The 23,871-nt window shown below is 35.6% G+C and overlaps 1 protein-coding gene across 3 annotated transcripts in view; it reads left to right on the forward strand.

Annotated features, from left to right (window-relative positions):
* The window catches only part of LOC112987049 (secretory carrier-associated membrane protein 1), a 41,261-nt gene extending 20,283 nt beyond the window's left edge, over positions 1-20,978 (forward strand). For all 3 annotated transcript variants that reach the window (XM_026106726.2, XM_064502535.1, XM_064502536.1), the window contains exons 3-9: positions 1,921-2,019; positions 2,293-2,404; positions 5,693-5,821; positions 11,959-12,118; positions 14,160-14,261; positions 15,830-15,947; positions 17,774-20,978. In XM_026106726.2, coding sequence (XP_025962511.1) covers positions 1,921-2,019; positions 2,293-2,404; positions 5,693-5,821; positions 11,959-12,118; positions 14,160-14,261; positions 15,830-15,947; positions 17,774-17,938 — 885 coding nt within the window. In that variant the 3' untranslated portion in view covers positions 17,939-20,978. The remainder of the gene's footprint in view (positions 1-1,920; positions 2,020-2,292; positions 2,405-5,692; positions 5,822-11,958; positions 12,119-14,159; positions 14,262-15,829; positions 15,948-17,773) is intronic.
* The last annotated feature ends 2,893 nt before the right edge of the window (positions 20,979-23,871 follow it).

Genomic DNA, 23,871 nt, shown 5'->3' on the forward strand with positions numbered 1-23,871 from the left:
CTGCAGTCCGCTGCTCTAGTGTCACTTCTGCGAGGGAGCACCCACTCTTATTTGCACACTCTGGGCACTGGGCCTTTTAGCAACTCTAATGCTGTATTTGGATGGCCAGCTAGCGCATGGTGGGGTCTGAACAGTCTGGAAGTCTGTTCCATAAGCACATATATGCTTGTTCCAGTCATTAGCAGCACTGCAGGCTGTTTCAGCTAAGTGTCTTCGAGAGCTAACTATCTTTAAATTCATTGTTTGAACATTTTCCAGTCTGCCAGCCTATCTTTAAATGCTGTTACAGGTGTCTGTGAAGGGCTAATGGAGTCTTTACTGGGGACTGTCGGCAGTCTCACTCATTAGTCTAGCAGCCAGCTGCTCATCAGTTATGCTTTCAAACCCATTGTTGCTTCAGCCACAGAGCTACAATAAGATTTTTTTTTGGCTTTTGTAGCATTGCTCTGGCCTACAGTACATAAGCCATAGAGTTTCTGTTCAGCAGATTTTTGTTATTTTAGTGCAGGGCTCATAAGATCTTATGTTTGAAAGAGAGGATGATAAGACTCTTGTCTAGTTTTTGTAGGAATTCTCATACAAGAGTTTTTCTTTCTTACCTCAGAAGGCTCTAACGTAAGAAATAGAGGTAGTAACTATCGCTAATCAAGTTCAGCTATTTTCGTCCTGGGCAATCATTTTTAAGATGAAAAGTGTAAATCACTGAGTATTTCTGAGGAATGAAACCTTTCTGATATCTCTGTATTCTATTAGGAGTTGATGTATAAGGTGGCAGGATAGTTCTGAAATGCTGGAAATAGCTGCAATTGCTGAGATATGCTGCAGTGTTACAGATAGGTGTAGTTTCTAAGGCATGATATTTCAGCCTCAGAGTATTTCATTTGTGTATGTCAAAAAATGGTTGGAAAAGATGCAGATAAGCGGGGCCAGGTCATCATTTGCCAAGTCAGCGGTATTTAGTTATGATTTCTGATGTGTTTTGAGGTGCCTTTATATTTAAAATGTCACACCTCTCTCCATATTTTTGCTCTTGATTTCAGCCTTGTTAGGAACACATTGTCCTCTGTCTTCCAGATCACAGAACGGGGAAGTGTTTCATGTTGCAAGCACTACACAAAGCAAGATGTAAATTGTAGGTTTCCCCCAAGCACATTTAAGAATGAAGTAAGATCATAGCACGACTGAACTGATCTGCTTTGGTAAAGCTCAGTTGACAGCTTTCAATCTATGCAGTAGCTATTTCCTTGGTTTGATAAGATAAAGATATGATAAAGAAATACAGAGGAGATGGTAAACATAGAAATAAGCAGGAGAGGACTGAAACAACCCCTGAAAAAACTGAGAGATACTAAAAACTTCTTTTAAGCTGTATTCTCATAGATAGAGCAAGTTACAGAATTGCCTGTGGTGCTTGAAACTAGATATTACAGTAAATACTGATATTGTTAAGCATTAGATTATGGATGCTGAATTTGAAATTTAATAGGGTACATTGTTTCTCTGGTTAAGCAAGTGATATAAACCTTCGTTAAGTAGAAAGCTCTGGAAGGTATTATTAATAGATGATATCATCATGTTTGAGAATGTGAGCAGATCACTATTAAATCCTGCAGTTCCCATAAGCAGTAACTGTCCTTATCCATATTCATGTCTGAATAAAATTAGATTGTTTATACTGATTCATAAAATGCCACGTGTGTATATGGCAAACAGTGCACTGTAAAGACAAACAAACAAAACACTGCAACGTAGAATAGCTTCTCCTTCCTAAATGTCATAAATACTGCAAGCCATGTATCAGATTTTCAGTTTATCTGTAATGCTTCCTTTAAAACAGCTGGACTAGTTCTTACAGAGTTATAAAAAAATGCTTACTAGAATAGGAGACTATTTCCTTAAAACTGTCTTTTGTTTTTTTAGCCTCCTCCAGGAAATGTGAAAATGCCTAATGTACCCAGTACCCAGCCAGCAATAATGAAACCAACAGAAGAACCACCTGCTTACACACAAATTGCAAAGGTTTGTCTGTAACTTTCAGGCAGTAGGTTCCTTCTAATTATAATCACATAAACACTCTTCTGGAACAATGTGTCTTTTATGAAAAAGCATTACTTTCCTAATGATTTGGGAAAATGAATACTGTTTTTAGGTAGACAGTTATTGTATGCATTCATGCAATATTAGGTCAGTCTTTGTTCATCACTGGAGACGCATAATTATAGAAAACAGACTTGGAATATTTATTCTGTGTTCATACTTTTAGCAATATCTAGCCATGCTTGTTTTATTCAGGAGCATGCCTTGGCCCAGGCAGAACTGCTGAAGCGTCAAGAAGAACTAGAAAGAAAAGCAGCTGAACTAGATCGCAGAGAAAGGGAAATGCAGAGTCTCAATCAGCAGGGGGGTATGTATAAAAAATATTTTTTTAGATTGTAGAAATTTAACTTTCTTAGAAACTGCTTTTGTTTTGTAGTCGCAGTGTAAAACAGGTCACGGAGGGTTTTCTAGAGAAGGTTTCTTATGTCGTTTGCAACGATGTATAATGTGACTGGTCTGTCTTGTGCAAGATTTCATAATGCAAATTTCAATGTGGCCTTTGTTACTGTCTGCTGTCACCTATTTTTGTTCTTGGTTAAAATCTGAGTAATACTATCAACTAGAAATGGACCATTTTGAAAAGAAGAACTATAAGTAACTTCGTAAGTAACAACTGATTATTCTGTTAGTATTTATAGCTATAGAAGAACTTTCCTGCTTTGAAAGATTTTCTCATCTTTTTCTATGTTATAGACATCACATTCTATGCAAATAGCAGAAAGAGTATAGCTGTTAGGAATTTTTCCTATGACACTTTGTATAATCAAGATCAGTGCCTCATTCTGCCAAAACTGTCATGTGCTGTGCAACACCATCAGTTTTCGCGCTGCAATTTTTGAAAGGAAAGATTTGCATCCTCTTAACTGAAGATACTTTACTAGAAATAGATAAATGGGGAATATTTCTTTTCAAAAGGAAGAACTTCAGACTGAAATCAGGAAAAAACCCCCCCAAATATGCTAAAATACTGCACACAAGTTTGACTTTGTGTGCTATTTTCACCTATATCTAGACTTCAGACAGTTGTATTTCTGCATGTTATTTTCTTTGCTCGTATCAAAATTGTAACATATAATAGTAAAATTTCAGATTGCATGATTGCTTAGGAATTCAAAATCTCAGGGCATTTCTTGGCAGTCAGGTGCTAATATCTGAGAATGGGGAATCACTATTCTTCTTTTAAGGAAAAAAATCGTGGGTATTGTGCCTTCATTACAAATTTTTATTTTCTCAGTATTTATCCTTTTTGTTCTTTTAATTAAATCTCTATATTTCTTTTCCTAGATAATGATTTTGTTTTGTCATATTTTCATTTCAACATCCATATATTTCCCTTCATATAATTTCAGTAACTTTTATTGATGGTTCTGTATTGATTACTCATCTCTTCCAGGCTTTAGGGACAGGTTTTTTCCATTCGTCTGTATTTTAAGGAACATAACTCTGATACCCCATGCATGTTTTACGATCTCTGAAGTGATTATTTACTATCATCATGAGGTTGCAGTTGTTCACATCGAAGTGCTTGAGGAGTGTGTGAAGAATCTAAAAGATTCTTTAGGAAGGCTGAACAGAGAAGAGAGAGCTCTTAAAGCCTAAAAGAGGAAATTAGGTTTTAACCAAATGACTGTGTAAAAGATGCTGCAAATCAGGAATTGTATGTTGTGACTGAGGACAACAGTATTCTTTTCTGATTGATTTCTTTCTTTTGCATGTTCCTTCAAACTCCTTTTGAAACGCTATAGAGGTGTCTTGTTTGGAAGGAGAGGGTCTTTTGCAGTAGAACTCTAGCTATTTGCATTTAATTTAAAAGTCTGGCTTTACATGTAGGATATTTTAACTGAATGTAATGCACTGCAATGCAAAGATGCTGAAGCTGGTAGGTCTGCTCAGGTTGGTGTCTTCAGACTTCTCAGCTCAAGTCCAGTGCAGTGTTGTGCTTGAGCTGATTAAACTGTGCTGCTTCCTATTTTAGCTGGTTCATTTCATCATGGCTGAAAAAACCCTTACTGTGCTTGCATGAAGCTGGTTTGGGAATGTCCTCATTCGAAGTGTAGGCATATCGCTGAAGTTGTGTTAATAAGCCTTAAGGTGGTAGCTCATTGTGTTGAACGACATAACTCTGAGCTAGCTCTTTGCTCAGTCAAGCTCTGATCTTGGAATATGAGTATCCAAAGAGTATTTGGAGAAAGAGCACTTGGATTTTGATGTCAAATCATCTCAACAAGCTGTCTTTCAGCCTTAGCTGAATATTTTGATAGCTGGGCCAACGGGGAGGAAAAAAAGCACATCAGATACTATTCTTACGTAATAGCTTGAATTATTGTAACATATCTGAATTTTTCTATAACTGTGCCCTGAAACTGTCAGCCCTGAGAGAAACCCCCATATATTGCAGAATAAAGATCTGAATTGTCAGATTTTTTTATATAAGAAATCCCGGAATAGTTTTTAATATGGAGGGGAATATTACTTGGTTACCTTCTGTATCCTCCCTCTCTAAGTCACCTGTTCCCAATGGCTTGGTAAATTGATAAAAGGTCAGTCAGGAGAGGAAGAAAACACAGCAGTGTTTTAGACCTGTTTGGACAGAACCGTCACCTTCATCTTGTCTGAATGGGGAAAGAGGTAACTTAATGCAAGTGTTTTAGGTCTGGAAGTTTTCTGTTCTTACCAGACGAACTGCTAGTAAAACTATGGTTGAAGATAGAAATTGCAAGCAAAAGCTTGTCAGAATTTCAAAAGAAGTCTTTAGGTTAGCCTCTAGTTTAGCTCCACTTTTGGAATATGGTGATTAATGTACCTATGGCATTCAGAATTTGAAATGCTATTGTTAAGGTTTGTTGTATCTATCTCAGCTGAATCTCTGAATGCGCTTGTTATGACTTGCATTCAGCAGAATGTATACTCTAGAATGTGAGTAGATCAGTGTACAGGAAATCCAAGGTGACTGACACTGTGTTGTCTTTGGTTGTGTCCTCACTTTATCACTCAACTTTGTATCAAAATATATTGATGCTGTAGGGCATCTTTTTGAATTGTAGTTGAGACCATCTTAGTAGAAGTCTTTCTTCAGGCACATGTGCTTTTAAGCAAAGCTTTGATGGTAAAATTGGGAACCAGTTCCAAGCATTAGAGATATGTAGGTGTTACAAATAGGAGGATTCTGAATATAGAAATTGCCTTTCACTCCCCAGTCTTTGTGTTCCACAAAGTATGGGGGGACTGAGGGAAGTGTGCATGTAAAAGTCAAGGAACTCTGAGAAATAGTTTTTCTGCCATTTTTCGAATCTGGGATTTTGGCAAGACTTCTGTTTTCACATGATGCCTGTTTAGTCTTTTGCATAGGTAAAATATTGTACTCTCCTTGATCTGCCTACATTTCATCATGCTGTGTTTCTGAAGCTTGTTTTCAGTATTGTGTGAGGATTGCTGATAAAGCTCTTGAGTTTTGGTAGCCCAGATTATTTATAGACTTGTACATTAAAAAAAAAAACAACCTTGAACTGAACCATAACAAGTTCAAGTGCATATCTCTTTCTAGTATACAGAGAGTAATACAGAGAGTATTATAAAATTTTTTCCTGATTTGCAGGTAGAAAAAATAACTGGCCACCTCTTCCTGAGAATTTTCCAGTGGGTCCATGTTTCTATCAGGACTTTTCTGTGGACATTCCTGTAGAATTCCAGAAGACAGTGAAGATTATGTACTATTTGTGGATGTGTAAGTATTTTTTAACAGAAAAAACAAAATGTCTATTCAAACTTGATGATCCATGCCTGCTAATTTGAATTTTGCAACATCTGTAGTGAAAAATGTATTTTTTAATCCAGAAGTCAGATGATGAAGTGAAATCTTTGTGTTAGCTTCATATTTAAGAGTATTGAATTATTTCATAAAAAACTTTGATGGAAGAAAGGGGAAAGTATTACCCTAAAATATCTTTGTTGTAATAAAACAATCTCTGAGCATTTATTACCTAAAAAACAGTTTTACTGTTTTTAAAATCAGCTTATATATTAAGAAATCTAATTCACAGTATTTATGAGACTTGTGAGTGTAAAACGTGCAATGTTCATTTGTCTAAAACTTAATACAGTTTTAGTCTATTTAGAAAAATAAATAGTATAACATAAATTAGCAGAAGAAACAGTCCATGTTATAACTATTCTTTGTACAGCACAAGTGCTCTAAACGGTCTTTGAGGGGTTAATTTTGCATTCATTCAGGTGCTGTGTTTTGATAGGAAAAATGCTGGATGAATCAAATGTACAAATGCCATGACCTTTGTTTCTTCTGTCTTGTCCAGTGTGATGAGAGCTTAATAAGTACCCTGAGACTGAGGAAATTCCAAAGGTTTAGCTGTTTTGATGCCATTAAATATATTTTAGTTTGCTAAGGGAATGTGAATTGCAGCCTTTTTCTGTATTTTTTTCAGGGTTTCAGATTTAACAGGTCTGAATATTTTACCTGTTAATTTGGTAACCTTATTGTTGTGATTGAACCATATATTTGAATCATGTAAAATAAGCAGTCAGCACTGAATCAAGTGAATTTCACTTCATTATCTACAGCTTTATCTACTATCTTCAAATAAGTAACTGAATAAATCCTATTGTAGAATGTGAGGTTAGTCACTCTCATAAATCTGACAGACATTTAAGATTCATATCAAGTCTAAAATCATGGGCTCCAAAATTTTAGAATAGTTAATAACTTTGGCCATTTGCAGGATTGAGTTCTAAAAGTGCTGTATGTTTTAAACGCAAAGTGAAGTTGGTTAATGAGAATTGGAGTATTAATACTCTTTTTCTTTTTTTCCCTTCTTATGGCAATAAATTAAGAAAACAGTGGTGTTATAATATTTCAAAACAGATGAGAATTCTGCCTTCATTTTAAGCTGACAGATTTTATTCTAGGTAGACTGAGATTTTAACTGAGTCTCCTTGTTCTTTTCCTTCTTTAGCCCTCATTCTCTATCTCTGTCTTAGAGATCACTAAGGAAGGAAGTAAGAGGGCATACTAAAGGAAAAGAAAAAATGAAATGAGGAAGCCTGAAGAATATTGCAGGCTAAAGATAATGGTTGAATACAGAGCTCCCTGCCTTAGGGCTGGCTGTTCAGTCAGTGCTTGTGACTCCTCTTTTTCAGGGATATACCTACATGGTTTGGCTCATGCTTCATTAGAGTTGCTGTGCTTCCTTAAGGGATGCACTCATTGCCACAGCAAACCAACCTGCTTCTGCTTGTTGCTCTGTTCTGTATTTTACAGAGCTTCCTAGGTCTTGTAAGGCCTAGAGGTCCATGAAGATAATGACATTCAGATAAAACTAGTTCCAGCTGCTAAGCACTTCATAATTGTAGGTTAGTTTTCCTGCCCCTCTTCAGCAACCCTAAGAACTCACCCTTTCTATTTCATTTTTTCTGTGTTGCCTTGATTAGTAACAATTTTAATATCTTTATTCGTAGTCTTTATGTTTCTGAGGAAACCTTCTTATCTTTTATGGGATCAATAAACTCTTCCTTGTATGAGAATAGAGGTCTGCTTGTATTCCAGTCCCAGTGAATTTCTCCACCTTTTCTCTGTTGGTATCAGAAGTCGGAATGGTCTAATTCTTTCATGTGGTTTTCTCTCTGCACAGAGTTTTTTTCTTCTGAGACTGCCCTCCCTTTTTTTTTTTTTAACTGACTGAGCGCTCTCATGTGTTTGTGAACTACAACAATCAAAGAGCAGTGGTTTCTGTCAGCTACCAGAGGGGAGCTTTCCTGTACTGTCTTTTTTTTACCACCCATTGCTGTTTTAGTAGGTTGCAGATAGAAGGGCAGTTTTGCTGGCTTGGTGGCCCTGAGCACTGCTTTATAGATCTTTGTATACTGTTACTAGTGAAGTGCCCCATGTTTGTTGACCTTTATCTGACAAAAAACATTTTTGGCTCAAAAGCCTGTGTTTTTCAGTTACTTTCCCACAGCCTGGTAGGATGCAAAATAAGCAGTACTGATTTTCAAGGAATATTTCCTTTTTGAAGTTAAAACTGAAGAGCTGCTTAATCTCATGGAAAGTTTTTGAGGTATTTGGATTTGTTGTTTTGTATTGTTTGTGAGTGTTTTCCTTTTTCTGTGAACAAGACTTAAAAAATTTTTTAAAGACAAATTGCTTAAGCTATAGATTCTGATGAAAATCTACCTTAAGGTGTCAACTGTTACGATATTTATTCCATTTAGGAGAGTTTTGTTTCATCCCTCCTTCTGTCTGAGGAAATGATCGGTAGCACCTGTATCAGTCTGTGCTGATGTTTGTTTTGCCTGCTTTTGAGGACCTCCGAGGAGGGATAATTTGTAAACTCCCAGCTCCCCCCGGCCTCAGCCCGTTCTAGTATGTTGCCATCCTTATCATTAGAAGATGTTTCCTAGCGTATAATTTAATTCTCCCTTACTGTAATTTATTTTTGTTGTTCTGTCCACTGTTTTTATGGAGAACACATTTTTTCCCCTTAGTCATCCTCTTTTAGCTAAATTAGCATAGTTCAGTCAGTCTTTCTTTGTAGGTCATCTTTTCTAGACTTCTGATTGTTTTGTTGCTGTCTTGTAGATTCGTCATTTCATCCACTCCAGATTATTACGGGTTTTTTTAGTGTGTAGCATCCAAAATCAGACAGTGTGGACTGTGTCCAGTATTTCAGCAGTCTTAATATACTGGGTAGAGAGAAAAAAAATACTTCATATATATGGTAGGATGTGCTCATGTTCCTGCATCCTTCTGTCAGCAGAAGAAGGTTTGCATCTCGCTGTCTCTCTCTCTCTCATGCAAACTAAAAAGAGCAGAATGGACAAGGAACCAAAGCTAGACTATAACTGAAGCCACTCTCATATGATCTGAAGTTGTATGCGATCAAACTTCACCAGCTTCTTCCTCACTTACCAGTTGTCATGTGGCAGCAAAATTCTCCATTTTAGGGACATTCTGTTCCAGTTGAGGCATCCCACTGCCGGGTGACTGTCCAGCCGATTCCTGGGGAAAAGCTCGTTCTTTGCTCAGTGTATCCTAATGAGGACTTTGGTTTCCTCAGAAAAGCCTCAATAAAACATTACTGAAATGAACTGTATTACAAAAATCTATTTCATACAGTCCCAGATGGGACTGCAAGATAATCTCTATAGTGTAGATGTCAAATAGATCAGTGTAACTTGTGGTCTTTATCCAGAATTCACTTTCAAATACTAATGGGTGCTAAAACAGTTAATTAAGATGGAGAGTGTGTATCTAAGTAAGATTCTTCTATGGTAGGAAGTTACACTAATAAAAATGAAGTTGTGAGTCTGAATATTTCATTAAACCAATATAATTTCTCACTCTTCACTCTTACTCTGGCATGAGTGTTCTTTTTTAAACTCACCTTCTTCCTCAGCTAAACTAGAAAAGGGCATTGTTAGGTCACTTCACATGGCTGTAGCTGTGCTGGTGCGCTGAAGTTGTTGTCATACAGATGTTCTGTGATACAGGGTGCTGCCCAAGCCTTAATGCCTTTCAGCCCTCAGGTAGTCGTTACCTTGTAATAACTTCTATCACACTTGAATTTGAAGAGAGCAATAGTAGGAAGATACTTAAAACTGTTACCCTGAACATAAAAACATCTGTCTTCTCATTTAATGGGAAAGTTTATATAGGTCACTTAGTGAATACACCAGCTCAAAGAATGAATGCCTCTCCGTAGCTTGCAAGAGTTAGAGGAAGGAGAGTGGAGGGAAGAGAGAACAGTCAGTGAAGTCCTGTGTCTTTGTCTGTAGTTTGCTGCTACTGAGTTTTTGCAATTTAGATTACTTGTAACAGCATTGAAGTACTGAAGTAGACCACTATGTTACCAGTTTTTTTGTGCTAATAAGTATCAGTGGCATGTGTGACATTGTTTCAACCCTCTTCTGCACTGATAGTGCTCTCTTAAAACTTGTCCTGTTACCTGTGGAACTGCAAAGAGTACAGCCTATCCGAAAGTTCAAATTCCAGCAGAAGCTGGACCTTTCTAGTAACCAGTGAGGTCTTCCTTTTTCCAGTAATGACTGGAATGAAAAATAAGTACCACTCAGTGAAGTCTCTTATTTATCAAAGAAAGGTATGGATTTGGATTTGTATCCTGTGTTGTACTTTGTGATGCATGCACACAGAATCTCTGAAATGACCTGCTTTGCTGACTTCTTGGAACAATACTAAACTATTTAAATGCATTTTACACTCTTTATTTAAAAAGCACAAAGTCTTCCGTTTTTGATGATTCTTACAGGAGAATGTGATTTCTTTGAGGGAAAAGTGCTTTGAGTTTCTTAAGCCCTTCATGTAAAGATGTGGGCATTTTAATTTAAGTTTTTTTTCCAGTAAGATGATTTAGGGTTTATTTAAGTACTAGTTAAGAGGGGAAAAAAAACTTTGAAGAGCCTTTTTTAGAACCTTTGTATGTTATATAAACTTACCAGCTCTTTTGTTAACCTTTCCTAGTAAAGGCAGTGTGGATTAGTGAGAATGTGAATGTATGCACAAAACCAAGACTTTGTTTATTTTTTGTTGTGAACCCTTTATGCTACCTAGCTTTTCTATATTTCTCTGAGAAGCAATAAATAAGTAAACCTGTAAGGAATAACATGAGCTGTGAGAACTTATAATTTTGAATGACTAAAATGCTTCTCTGAACTTTAAATAAATAAATAAATAACTCTTGGTGCAAGGAACTGTTTGTGCACTCTTAACCATAAATAATGTACTTTATCCTGGTCCACAAGTACAGAAACTGTCCTTGAGACAACAGAATCACTCCTGAATCACTAGGTATTGCTGAACTGAAAGAGAAATGCATTTTCATCTTTTAAGTGTCTGGCAGAACTAACTGCTGTGCCAGATAGCATGAAAATAGTAGTTGCAATGTTTCTTGCTATTGTTAAAGAGAAAAATATATTTGAAATTAACTGTGAAGTCATCATGCCAGTGCATTTGCTTCAGCAGAGCTTAGATAGTTATCCTCTAATATGATCTGCCAATGAGAAAATGCCAGTATTGATCTAAGGCTTGGCTACTGAAGAGGCAGATTTAAAGACCATTGGTCTAAGAAATATTTGAATATGCCAAATGGATTTAGGGTTCTAGAACAGCTCCTCGTGGATTTTGTCTTACTGAGAAACATTGTTACTAAGTAGTTCTTCTGCTTTTTTCTGTGTAAGACAAAGAGTTTTTATCTAAAAGGATATTTTTGATTTTTTTTCTTTTAAATTAGAACGTGTACAGTGATAATTTTATGCTGTCTTTATATCACTTGTAATCTTTTCTCTTAAAAAAAATCAAGTAGTTACATATTGTAATAAAAAGACTGTAAGGTCTTACATTTATTTAGTTGCCTGGTTGTAAGAGAAAATAACCTGGGTATTGAAAAAGTGGAAATATCTATGTCCAGTAATTGCTGTAGAAGAAATACTGGTTACTGCAGCTGTGGAAACCTGTTTTACATTATTTTAATTTTCTTTTTAACTAGTTGATGCCCTAGGCATCAAGCCTTTGCTGGAAATTACTCTTAGGAAATGCCTAAGAATGAAAATGTTTTGTGAAAGGTTTTTTTCCTTCACCATATACCTTATATGATTTCTATTATAGCTTGGATTTTCTTGTTCATTACTTTCACTTAGGAATTCTGACTTTACCTGAGAGTTAGAAAACTATGTAAAAAACAATTGGCTTATTGCAGAGGGGATATTGATTTATTGTTAGCATGACTATGTTTTCTTTACAGTGCTCCATCTATTTGGGTATTATTTTAGCAGTTGAAATAATTCATTGTATAAACATAATTTAATTAAGACTCTTTTTTGGTTTTGGTTCTACAGTCCATACAGTGACACTGTTTCTTAATATCTTTGGATGTTTGGCCTGGTTTTATGTTGATCCGACACGAGGAGTTGATTTTGGATTGAGTATCCTCTGGTTCTTGCTTTTTACTCCTTGTTCTTTTGTCTGCTGGTACAGACCACTTTATGGAGCTTTCAGGTAACAGCTTCAGCTTGGCTTAAGATATTGAAAAATAAATAAATATATATATCGATTTGCTGAAATTTGTTAATTTTCTAATAGAATTTGCTCAATTATCTTTATGATAATCCTTCAACATGTTTTCATTAGAAATAGGTAGTGTATTTGTCGTTAGTTCAGTAGCTGTATCTGAAGCAGATGGCAACATTTAGGAATATCATGGAATATTTAAAATATTTATTGCCTCTGCCATTGACATAACATTTGTAGGAAATATTTAACTTTGTATTGGGCTAGTAAGGTTTTTGATGGAAATCCTTATTAAATTCTCTATCCCTTCACATCAAGAATCTGAGTAGGTTAGTAGTTAAGGGTATATTATTACATGTTTGGTTTGCTGAATGAACTTGCTAAAACTCTACACTTAAAATTTTACATTGTTAAGTAACCTACAGCATCTGTTATTGCAGTAGACTGAGTTTCTTAAGAACAAGTAGAGCAAGTATATAGCTGTCAAACTCCAGTATTTCCTACAGCTTTTAGCAATCTGGATTTCTCAGATTTCACAAGCCTGAGGTGCAGTATCTTTGTGTTTAAAAATGCTGTGGTTGGTTTGCATGCTAAATTGAGCATTTCGGTGAAAAATAGCATACAGACATTCTAAAATCTTATACTCTTACAGTATTTCTTGTGGATTGATTTTAATATTGAAGTGAATTCAGGATATTGGAAAACTCAATTTAAATACACTAATTTTTGTTGAGAAAGATTGATAGTCATTAACTGCAGATGAACATAACCTTTAGGCTAAATTAGATGGTTTTTTGCTAACCAAGAATATATTGCTGTACCCACACATCTTTGAACAGTTACATAGTTTATAGTTTCATGTGCTCAATTCTTATATTCTTATGGCTAAAGTATGAGCATATTTTTCTTTTACTAGACTAAATTTTGTTCATGACTTGTATCACAGTGTGGGTGCAAATTGAGATCAATAGGAAATATAGAAAATCACCAGCATTTTAAAATGGTAGCTTTCATTAATTAATTTTAAACCTTACATGTTCTCTTTTAATAGTGTTGTTTTATATATAATAATTATTTCAAAATTAACTGATTTGTTGGAGGAGGTGTTCACAGTTTTACATTATTGTTCAGGATTTTAGATCTAGCAGATGTTAGCCTTTCTTAGTGAACATTGATTGTTTGGAGAAAGAAAACTACTGCTTTCTTTTTCAACTTTCATTCAGTTTCTCAGCTGAAAATGAAATAGTTATTGAACTGAACAGGTTGAATAAATAGAAATTAAGAAACCCTCTTCTGCAAAAAGCACTGTTACTGGCAAAATGTAGATCCACATTCTTAACTATTTCAGTGATTTTTACTTTCTTTAGAACTTTGGCAGGAAGCATACCATGTAATTATTAGTTTTGATAATAATAAGATGAAGTCTTTATTACAAGTTTTGCTTGTACATTTATTTTAGATATTCTGATTGACTTAAATGTTTCTGGCCTCTGTCAAGCTGGCATTTTAGTAATTTGAACAGCCAGCATATTTTGTATATTTTGCTTTTAAAGAACAGCTGCTTCAGTATTCTGATCTGCATTTTGTTTTAATAATTCCATATTAGATTTTATTTCCTTTCACTAATAAAAGAATTTCCGCCCACACTGACAGTGCTGTAAACATCAGCCTGAAAATAGAGCAGACTTCCATTCTTCAAGCACTGTAGCAAAACTTACCTGGTTAGTCATAAAAAACCCAGCTATGTTTGGAACAGAATTGTGATGCATACCAAGGAATAGTATATTGCTTTTCTTACCTCTGTTAGAGATGCAGGAGGCAAAAATACTGTATTATGGAAGAAACAGTTCTCATAATAAACACTTTACAAAACCACAGAATTAATGCCTGATATTTCAAGTTACCATCAATAGATTAAACCATGTTTCCTGTAGTTCATATCACAAGAATATTTTACATTGGTACTGCAGTATTTGTCAAAAGGCATTGATTTCCTGGTGGCTTTAATTTTATTTTTCCCCTCTTTCAGGAGTGACAGTTCATTCAGATTCTTTGTGTTCTTCTTTGTATATATCTGTCAGTTTGCTGTACATGTACTTCAAGCTGCAGGATTCCAACGGTGGGGAAACTGGTGAGTATTCTGCTTTCTGTAGCATTGTACTATCTATAAAAAGAAAAAAAAAACAAACCCAAACCTCATATTTGATACAGAAACTGCATAGACTCTGTGGGTTTTTTTTTTCCCAATAAAATCTTGTGTCACTGGAATTGTTGTGTTTAGCACTCAAAAAAGCATTCTTAGATTGTTCTTAATTAATTGGGAAAAGTGGGTGAAAGATATCCAGAGTGTGTGGTACTTCTGTTATTAGGCTGGTCAAAATCTTATCCTTTAATGTAAGCCACTTTGAACTAGTCTTTTATGCATTACCTCCTCTATTTCAGTGGTATGTGGAGATGTTATTTGCTCTATATTTAGAATAAAGACATAACAAAACTAAGAGCAAATGAGAATGATTTAGGTGGTAATAATGTACTGTTTATATATTATTCTCTATCATTAGTTATTTGTAATTATAATATTAATATACTTACCAATGAAATTTCTGGCTAAAATTTGAAGAACGAGTGGACACTGTATTCAGCTGAATATAGTGGTATATCTTTCATTTAAGTTAATATTATTTGAAAGCTAGTCTCTTTGTCTGAATCACCTCCTTATTCTGTAATAGTTGATTTTTCTTCTTGATGCTTGTAAGTTAAAAATTGTTTTCCATAAAGCAACCCAAAGTAAGTTACTTTTACTTGTAATACAGTTTCTATTTGAAGCTTCAAGGTCTAATATTTAGGTTTTACATGGAAAACCTAGTAGTTTGGAATCAAAGTCACCACTCTTGCAAGAAAGGTCAATGAATTTGAATTAACTAAAAGCACATAAACACTGATAGGCCAGAGAGCTATGCCTGGCATTCTTGTAGCTGAGTAATGATATTTCTGTGTAAGAGTGTTTTTTGCAGCTAACCTCCAGATGTATGCAAGTTAGGCAAAACAGTATTGGTTTAGAACTGGGGTGTAAGGAAAAAACGTGTATTATTTTTGCTGTCAAACACAGTGTTTTGCTTTTCAATAGATACTTCTTGATTGACATGAACAAAATAGTAAGGTAGTTTTAAGGGGCAGCTCTTCAAGTATGTGGAGTGTGCTTTTCAAAGATTCGTAGGGAAGGGGTAAGATAAGCAGGCAGATCATCCAAAGATGCTAATTACAGAATCTCTTCCCTCTTAATGTTGTGTTTTTCTTAAGATAACGTTTAATTTCCTGTTTTTGTGGTTTCAAGTTTGGTGTTATAATTTTATGTTGGTGTTAAGATTTTTAAGAATGGGGAGATCTTTAAAGTAGATTGCTATACTAGTGTCGTCTCTGTCTCTCTGTCTCTCCTTTCATCACCACTCTGCTCAAGAATAATCACCTTTCTCAAGGTTTTGCACATAGTTTCACTGCATACATTGGGAAAATAGAATCGAAGTTCAAAACACTTATAAAATAGAAACGTGCTCATTTATAATTTTCATGACTTTTTCATCCAAAATACTCCAAGTTGATCAGAACCAGGAGGTTATAAAGCTTCTCTAGAGGTGGATACCTGTGGTTGAACAGTTTATGTGTTGTGCTGATAAAGCCTTTTTTTTTTTTTTTCTTCAGTGGGTGGATTTCATCTCTTACTGGTCTTAATAAGAGTATCCCTGTTGGCATTATGATGATAATCATAGCTGCACTTTTCACAGCATCTGCTGTTATCTCATTAGTTATGTTTAAAAAGGTAAGCTACTTATTATTCCACACTTCTGTTTCCTGTGTTTGATCTGGATTGTACTTTCCTGCTTGAGAGAGTTTCTCTCTCACAAACTAATGGGGATTAAAAGATATACTAGTCTTTTACAGCTCTGCCTTACATATTAACAACTGTGCTTTTATAGTACTTTTTTACTTATACTGTCATAGACTTAGGAAACACTGTGTTTAAAATGCACTTACTTTCTGCAAATTGAAATATGAAAGAATAGCATGGAGCAAGAGGAGTTGGGAGGTAAGCCCACACTGAAAGTATAGGAGCTACTACCATAAGCTACTAAATATGCAGGTTGTAATTTTCAAATCTGTAGCAATTCCTCAGGCTAAGTGAAGCACAGCCTAATTCAAATGATTGCTAAGTTTCAGCTCTTATCAAAATCATTCCCATTAATTCCCCAATAGAAAATGCAGATGCCTGGCACCTGGGAAATGCATCTTTATTTCTCTGCTTATATTATTTAACATTTTGTTGTCAGGTGATGATTGCGTACCATAAAACTTCAGAGAAGGATGCTTTTTCCCCTTGCTTCTCTTTTGCAGATTTCCATCCAGAAGGCCTAAGTTTAGATACCAGCATGCTAGTAACTTTTTGATGTTGTTTTCATTAAATGTAACCGGGAATTCCTATGCTCATGTGCTGACAATTCTAATAATTTTACCTAATTCCTAACTTGAAGTTAGCATGAAATTTTAAGTATAGCCGGGAGATCTTCTGTCTCCTTATTTGCTTTCTGCGTAAATACTCAGGTGCAGAAGAAAGAAACAAACAAGAAAAATAAATGGTGGAATATTTTTTCTCACACTCTTTCTACCACACACGTCTGGATTTTTTTGGAAAACCTGCATGCTGACAGATGACCAGGTGTATCTTTATGGATGAGAAACAGTCACATTTATAAAAAAGAAAGAAGTTACAACATTACTTTTCCTGCTACACTTGAATGAAAATGTCTTTGCAATATTATTTACAATTTTATTGTTAGCTATTTAATTGTCTACAGATCAGAAATAGCATTTTAATTTTAATACTGAGATAATTGGAAGTTCCTCAGGATTTGCTTTTTGCTGTACTAGGTATTATAAGCCATATTGTTTAAAATGTTTGTAAGGCATATTGTTTAATATCTCTGCTATTATGTAGAGCTATTGGTCATCACAGTAGTATAGCAGATATGTGTCTGTATTATTAGGACATTTTATCCTTCCTAATATTCAGTCATAGCTTAGCTTAGTAGGTTCTTGTGGACATGTAAATGACATGATTAGAGACATTAAAATGTGCCTAAAGAACTGGTGTAGAAAAAAGTTAACCAGAATATTGACACAGTGCATTCAAAAAATAATTTTTTGATTTTGTTTCCTGCTGTTTCTTTTAGCATGCACTTACTAACTCTTCAATGAGTAGGCCAAGCTGTATACAAATTGAGACTGAAAAAGCTTTTGCAAGCAGCTATGGCCCTGTGCTATGCTAAGGATGCTGCCTGTTTGTGTATTCAGCTGTGTTGTTTTAGATAGTAGATACCATACCCATTTTTGGAAAGACCTATGAGAATCCCCTGAACTTGCACGAAAACACAGGTACTGCTACAGTCAAACTGCACCTGCAGCAGGGGAATCAAAGCTGTAGGGTTTGTGGGAAAAAAAGCCATTTACTCATTTCCTGATTCTCCCAAGCAGATGAGCAAACCAGATTTCCCCACTACACAGTTCTGCTTTGTTTAGAGACTTTGTTATTGCTCTGCCAAGAAATGGAAGGCTTCGTACACTCTTCTCATTGCTTTCCCACCTCCCTAGGTGCATGGTCTCTACCGCACAACTGGTGCTAGTTTTGAGAAAGCGCAGCAGGAGTTCGCGACAGGAGTGATGTCCAACAAAACTGTACAAACTGCTGCAGCAAACGCCGCGTCAACAGCAGCAACCAGTGCAGCTCAGAATGCATTCAAGGGTAACCGAATGTAGAGAATTATAAAAAGTCATTATGGTTCTCTTTGATTGTACTTTATTTTCCAGTCACTTACTGTATTCCCTAAAAGCCTAGATCAAAGTACACACAGCATGTTTGTCTGTTCTTCAGCTGTGCATGGGTAAAATGGGAAATGTTGGTTTTATTCTATTATAAATTTATTTATTTTAAAAAAGATAACCATTCTTTGCCCCTCTTTAAAATGTTGCATTCTAGAAGATAAAACCCTCCATATTTTATGAAGGATGAATAGTTTTTCAACAATTGGCCTGAGAAGACTTACGATACTTTATGATCAAATAAATATATTAGAGATTCGGAAGTTTTGTAGTAGTTCACTCTGGTATTTTTTTCTTTTCTTTTTTTTTTTTTTTTAACTTCAGGAAAGCACTTTGAATCAATTATTTTTGTTTATAAGGACTTGTTTCCCTATTTCTACTATGAGAAGTAGGGCAGACAAAGAGCTGTAGAAAGTTAGGTTTGGCTGCTGTTTTTGCAATTTCAGCAGCTGCTATAGAACAGATACAAGTAGGGTAGATACTATAAATTCTTCTGTTTTTTTTAGGATAAGTCTTTTGATATAAACCTCTAAGTTTGCATGGATACTGTTGAGTTATTTGATCATGTTTAAATAGTGTTTTGGTCTAGAATTTACCTGCGCCACTTTATAATTACGCGGTTTGTTTGTATCTATTTTCATGGAGTATTCTCTACCTGTGAGAAATGACTATGGTGCATAAACATTCTCTGTAACAGAATGTGTAATGCAATGTACAGCTTAAGGAAGTTAACTGATGGTTTTGATCAGAGAGGTAAATGATTATATATTTGCTATTTTTAATTTCAGTATTCATGTCTTGGGGTAATCATTCTGCTGGAAAAGAAACCAATATCGACCTTTAGAACACTAGTTTCTTGCCCCCCTCTCCACTTTTACATGCAGGGGTATTTTTGTTGTGCTTGGGATTTTTGGTTTTTTTAAGTATAGATTTGTGTTTAACAGTGGTACTAAATCTCCAGCCTTGTCAGTCACTCTGTTTACTGCTTGTCCAAAAATCCGAATATACAGTGTTTAATTTTCTAACAGGAATATTGTCTCAAATCAAGCTTTTTAAACAATGACATTTAACAGATACTTGAATTCATTTTAACGTAACTCAGCCTTCTCTGTGATTTGATTTAAGCTGGGGGAAAAAAAGCATTTTAGCTATTTTGAGTTGGAGAAGTGAGAAAATCTTCTTCTTTTACAAAATTAAATTTTAACTTATTGAACTGGATGCCTAAAGGGTTAAATTGGAGCTGGGCAGCTGAACAATCCATAATGGTATGTCCTGTCATAATATTCCAAAATTTAATCAAGTCTAGCTATAAAGCAATGTTTCTCTCCATTGAATACCGTCTGATATTCTCGACTGACTAATGAATATTATGCACAATATCTTAGGCTGTTTTTTTAAAGTCCGTTATAGAAAATGAAGACAGGAAGGCCCACACCCCCCAACCTGTTTAACTATACACTGTAGTTGAAGTAATGCGGCTCTTAATGTGAGCCGTGTTTAGCAGGACTGACTTTTACAATTCTGAGGCACCTCCGTGTTCTGAATGTGGACTGACTTTCATAGAATAATCCTTTTTCACTACAGTGTATTGATAATAACATAAGAGCATTACAAAAAATAAAACCTGTAACTTAATCCCTGGATCAATATAATACTGCTAGTATAAAGTCTCTACTAGTATCCTTTTATTTACTAAGTTCTTAAATTCCTACTTCCATTAGAGTAAATACAGTAGGTTCACCTATGCTGCAGTTGATATTCATGAGTATACATGCTTCTAAATATTCTTCATGTCATTAAGTTAAAAATCATCCAAATATTCCATGTAATAATGACTCTAAAATTTTATGCTAGTGGACATGCTAGCATTGAACTTAAATTTGTGTGGAATATTATTAAAAGCTTTCCAGAGAAAAGTCACAATTTTCTACTGAGATCAGGCATCACACTTCCAGCAGCTGTATTGTTCTTTCTGAATATTTTAAATCTAACTTGAGTGTTGCATCTAGGAACCCTGCTAAGAATTACTTCTGCACCTAAATTTAAGCCTCTCCCTCTCCCTCTCCCTCTCCCTCTCCCTCTCCCTCTCCCTCTCCCTCTCCCTCTCCCTCTCTCCCCCCCCCCGCCTTTTCTCCCCCCTCCCCCCCGTTTCCTCCTTCCTCTCCCCGCCTCTTTTCCCCTCTCTCTCCCTCTCGCTCTCCCTCCCTCTCTTGCTCTCACTGTCTCCCTCTCTGCGTCTTTCCCTCTCCCTCTCTCTCTTTGCCCCCCTTGGATATGAAGACATATATGGACATCATCCTTGCAATTAAATTTAAGTTGAAGATTGCATAGTGATATACATTACCAGAGTATAATAGGGAAAAAGACACTGACAAATAAAACCTGAAATTGACAGGTAGATTTTTTCCCAAATGTTTGAATGTTGAGAAAACATAGTTAATGTTCAACGTATAGGGAGTGTTGATTTGCGATATCATGGATTGAGTGTGCAGATTTAAACCTCATAAGTGAAATTCAAATTTAACTATGTAATTTGTTTAAATGAAAAATCTCTGACACTTACAGCTCAAGAGGGAGGGAGAAGTTTGAGTTTAGCTCAGAAGGCTGATGTTTGTTAAAATATTTTGTACTTAACTAAAACTAGATTTTACAGTCTCTTATTAGTTAATCAGACTATGGCGCCCACTTAAGATGTCATTTTGTAGTATTGTGGCAAATTGAGTACAGAGTATGAAGTTTAAACACTGGAATGTCAGTAGTCATTGATCTGTAATTTAGCAGTCGGTTTTATTTATCTGAGGGATGTTTGTATATTTTGTAAATTACTAACAATGCTCTGCCATCCTGGTGAATGTCCTGGTTCTGTACAAATGCACTTATTCTGTCCCTCTGTTGCATGTCTGAGTAGTTCAGAAGTTTTGTATATTTATTGTATTAACACAGTGTCATAGAATAAAAAAAAGACTTTTTTCCTGGATGTTTGCTCTGTATAGTTTTGAACAATATAGGGACTTTTTTTAAAGGTCAGGATTATGTGCAGGAGGGCTGATCTATGTAAAAGTCTCACTTGTTTTTTTATAAACCTGTATATAAATTCTGTAACGCTGCTGAAATGGGAAAGTAAAATGTCCATTATCAAAATCCTACATGACAGTAATGGGAATTAGTCTACCCAAATATTATCAAGAAAACCCTTAAGCACCTGCAGCCCATGTACTTGCACTATAAAGTTAGAGGATTAAAATCTAAATGTGTTCTGTCACTAGTGAAGTTCTACAGGTATTAAGTGAATCCTAAGACATTATTCGAAGTAAAATGAAATTGCTGAAAACAGCATTGGTTTGGTACTGTTTATTTTCCTCATTTGCCTGTATTGAATTGACACTTCTGTATCACTGCTGTGTCTTGCTGTTTCTGTGTAGGCACCATCAATGCCTGTTGATTTTTTTCATATAATATCAACTGTAACACCTGCTGTCAGGTATTGAATTCATTACCAGGTTTTCTTTGAAGGATGAAATGGGTAATTTAACAGTTCATATAGACCCCTGTGGTGCAGTTACGTTTGCAAATGCACAATAGAGAGAATACTGCTCTGCTGTGTGGTCAGGATTATTTTGGGAGCTAGCAGATGTGAGTTTTTGAAGACATCTGAGTGTGCTCACACATCATTTAGCAGTGAAAGTCTTCATCAGTTTTCTCTGTTTCTTTGTGATTTACAAATCCAGGGTGGCAGGGGCAGCAGATTAAAGAAACTGTTCTTGAACTTTCTGGTAAATGGTAAGCACAATTGGGAAGCATGCTAAACTTGCCCCTCATGCCTTACGATTAGAATTACTCCACAGTTTATGTGCTGCTTTGTGAAGATGATAATTCCACTGGTTTGCTCAGACTAGCTTACCTCAAGAAGTTGTAAACACTAAGTTGAGAAAGTAAACAAGACACATAGAAAAAGTACAGGGGACATAAATGTGGTTTAAAATATTCAGTGGCACTTCTGGAAAGATACTTCTGTTAAGCAAAACAGACACATGCCTAGAGCATTCTGATTATGAATCAGTAATAAAGTACAATGGATCAGATAACTAAAACAAATGTGGTTTAGGTTTAGAAATAGTTTGCAGTTTTTTCCACAAACCAATTTTGTGTCTGCAAATAGCTTTTATTCTGATTTGTAGAAAAATCGAAAAGACTTACTTACAAAAGAAATAGTGCGGCTTTCTTACCTCAGTAGCATAATACTAGTTTAGCTTTATGCTGGGATTAAACTATAAACCATGTCTCTCACTACTGAGGGAGAAAAAAAAAAGTGTTGATGGAATTGCAACTTGTGGATATTGCGCCTGTTCATTTTGGTCTGGGAAAAAGAGAAAAGAATTGTTCAGCTATTTAATGAAAACATATGCTGCTTAGCTAAAATGTGCTTTTCCTAATAAGAATTATCGTGATTGCTCCAAACACCTGTGCTTTTAGTTTTAGCTTCCTTCCTGACACACTTGGTGTGGGCATGTGACTAAGTAATGTGTGCATATAAAACATACTGTCCTACTTCAGTGCCTTTATGTTATTAACAGGTGAAGAACACTTTAACAGATACAAGTTCTTATACAAAGTGGTGGGAAGGCCAGCTCGGTGCTTATTTGTACGCATGTTTCAGGAAGGAAAGCTTTCAGCTGCTGAGATGGGAAATTTCAAAAACTTAATTTTTTGATGCTGAAGTTGGAGGTTGTATTAGAGCTGGCAGTGTGCTTGGAACAGGGCTAATGCAGGACTGGAAAGTACAGCCTGGTTTGGAGCCCAGTTACCTGGGACCATTTGCTCACCTTTTCTGCTTGGCAAACCTGTACACTTAGAGCTGAGCAGCTACTGGCTAGAGACTGACCCATCTTGCAAAGGATCTGCCTCTGGCCACCTGCGGTGCCAGTTACCCTGCCCGTTTCAGCTCACAGTACTGCAGATAGATACATGCATTTATAGTGTAAATGAAATGGGCAGCTATTGTCTGAGTTCTAGCCATTGCACACATGCCAAAGCTCGCAGTGCAGTGCCGGGCTGTTGTCTTTGCTGTATCTGTATTTCTGATGTTTTAGAGGAAAAAAATGCATAAGCTGTATTGGCTGGTGGGGTGATCCATCTTTTGTCTAAGGTAAGAAAGGAATTAGAAGTGGTCAGAACAATGTGATTAAGTTTTGTTTTGTTACCTTTCTCAATTAGACCGAATTACTGATCTTGCTGCATCTGTGATACTTAAAACTGGTTAAGAGACATTGTTTTCTACTCTCCTGGTATGGAGATTTCTCTGAATTTCACTTCTCTGAAGATACTGCAAATCCAAAAAAAAAAAAAAAAAAAAAAAAGCATCTGTTTGAAAACAAGCTTTCAAGGAATAGCAGGAGCAAGACAACATCTTTATGTGCTTACTCTTCTGACAATATGAATATATATTAACTTGCTTATTGCATCACCATTCTAAACCTAGCTGGAGCTGAGGGAGGAAGTTAGTAGAACACAAATCTGTAATAATCAACATGTTTAGAGAATTAAGTGTTCAGTTCTGAATTTCCATCTTCATTAGCCTTTTTGAAAAAGGGAGGTAACATTTTTATTTATACAGGTAAGTATTTTGTAATTTCTTTCAGCAGTATTTTGAATTGGTAGAGTAACCACCCTAAGTATACCTGCTTTGAAATCTATAATGATGACTGATGTAGTGACCTGTGAGTGGCAACCGTACCATAATTTGTTCATTTCTAAGAGTCAAGGAAACCATTGCAGCTTTCGACCAATATCTTTTTCTTGGAATTTTAGCAATTGTCACAAGCTGAATTAAATTTAAATGCAATTAATTATATATAAAATTAATAGAATTA

This window comes from Dromaius novaehollandiae, chromosome Z (assembly GCF_036370855.1).
Source record: "Dromaius novaehollandiae isolate bDroNov1 chromosome Z, bDroNov1.hap1, whole genome shotgun sequence".
NCBI lineage: Eukaryota > Metazoa > Chordata > Aves > Casuariiformes > Dromaiidae > Dromaius > Dromaius novaehollandiae.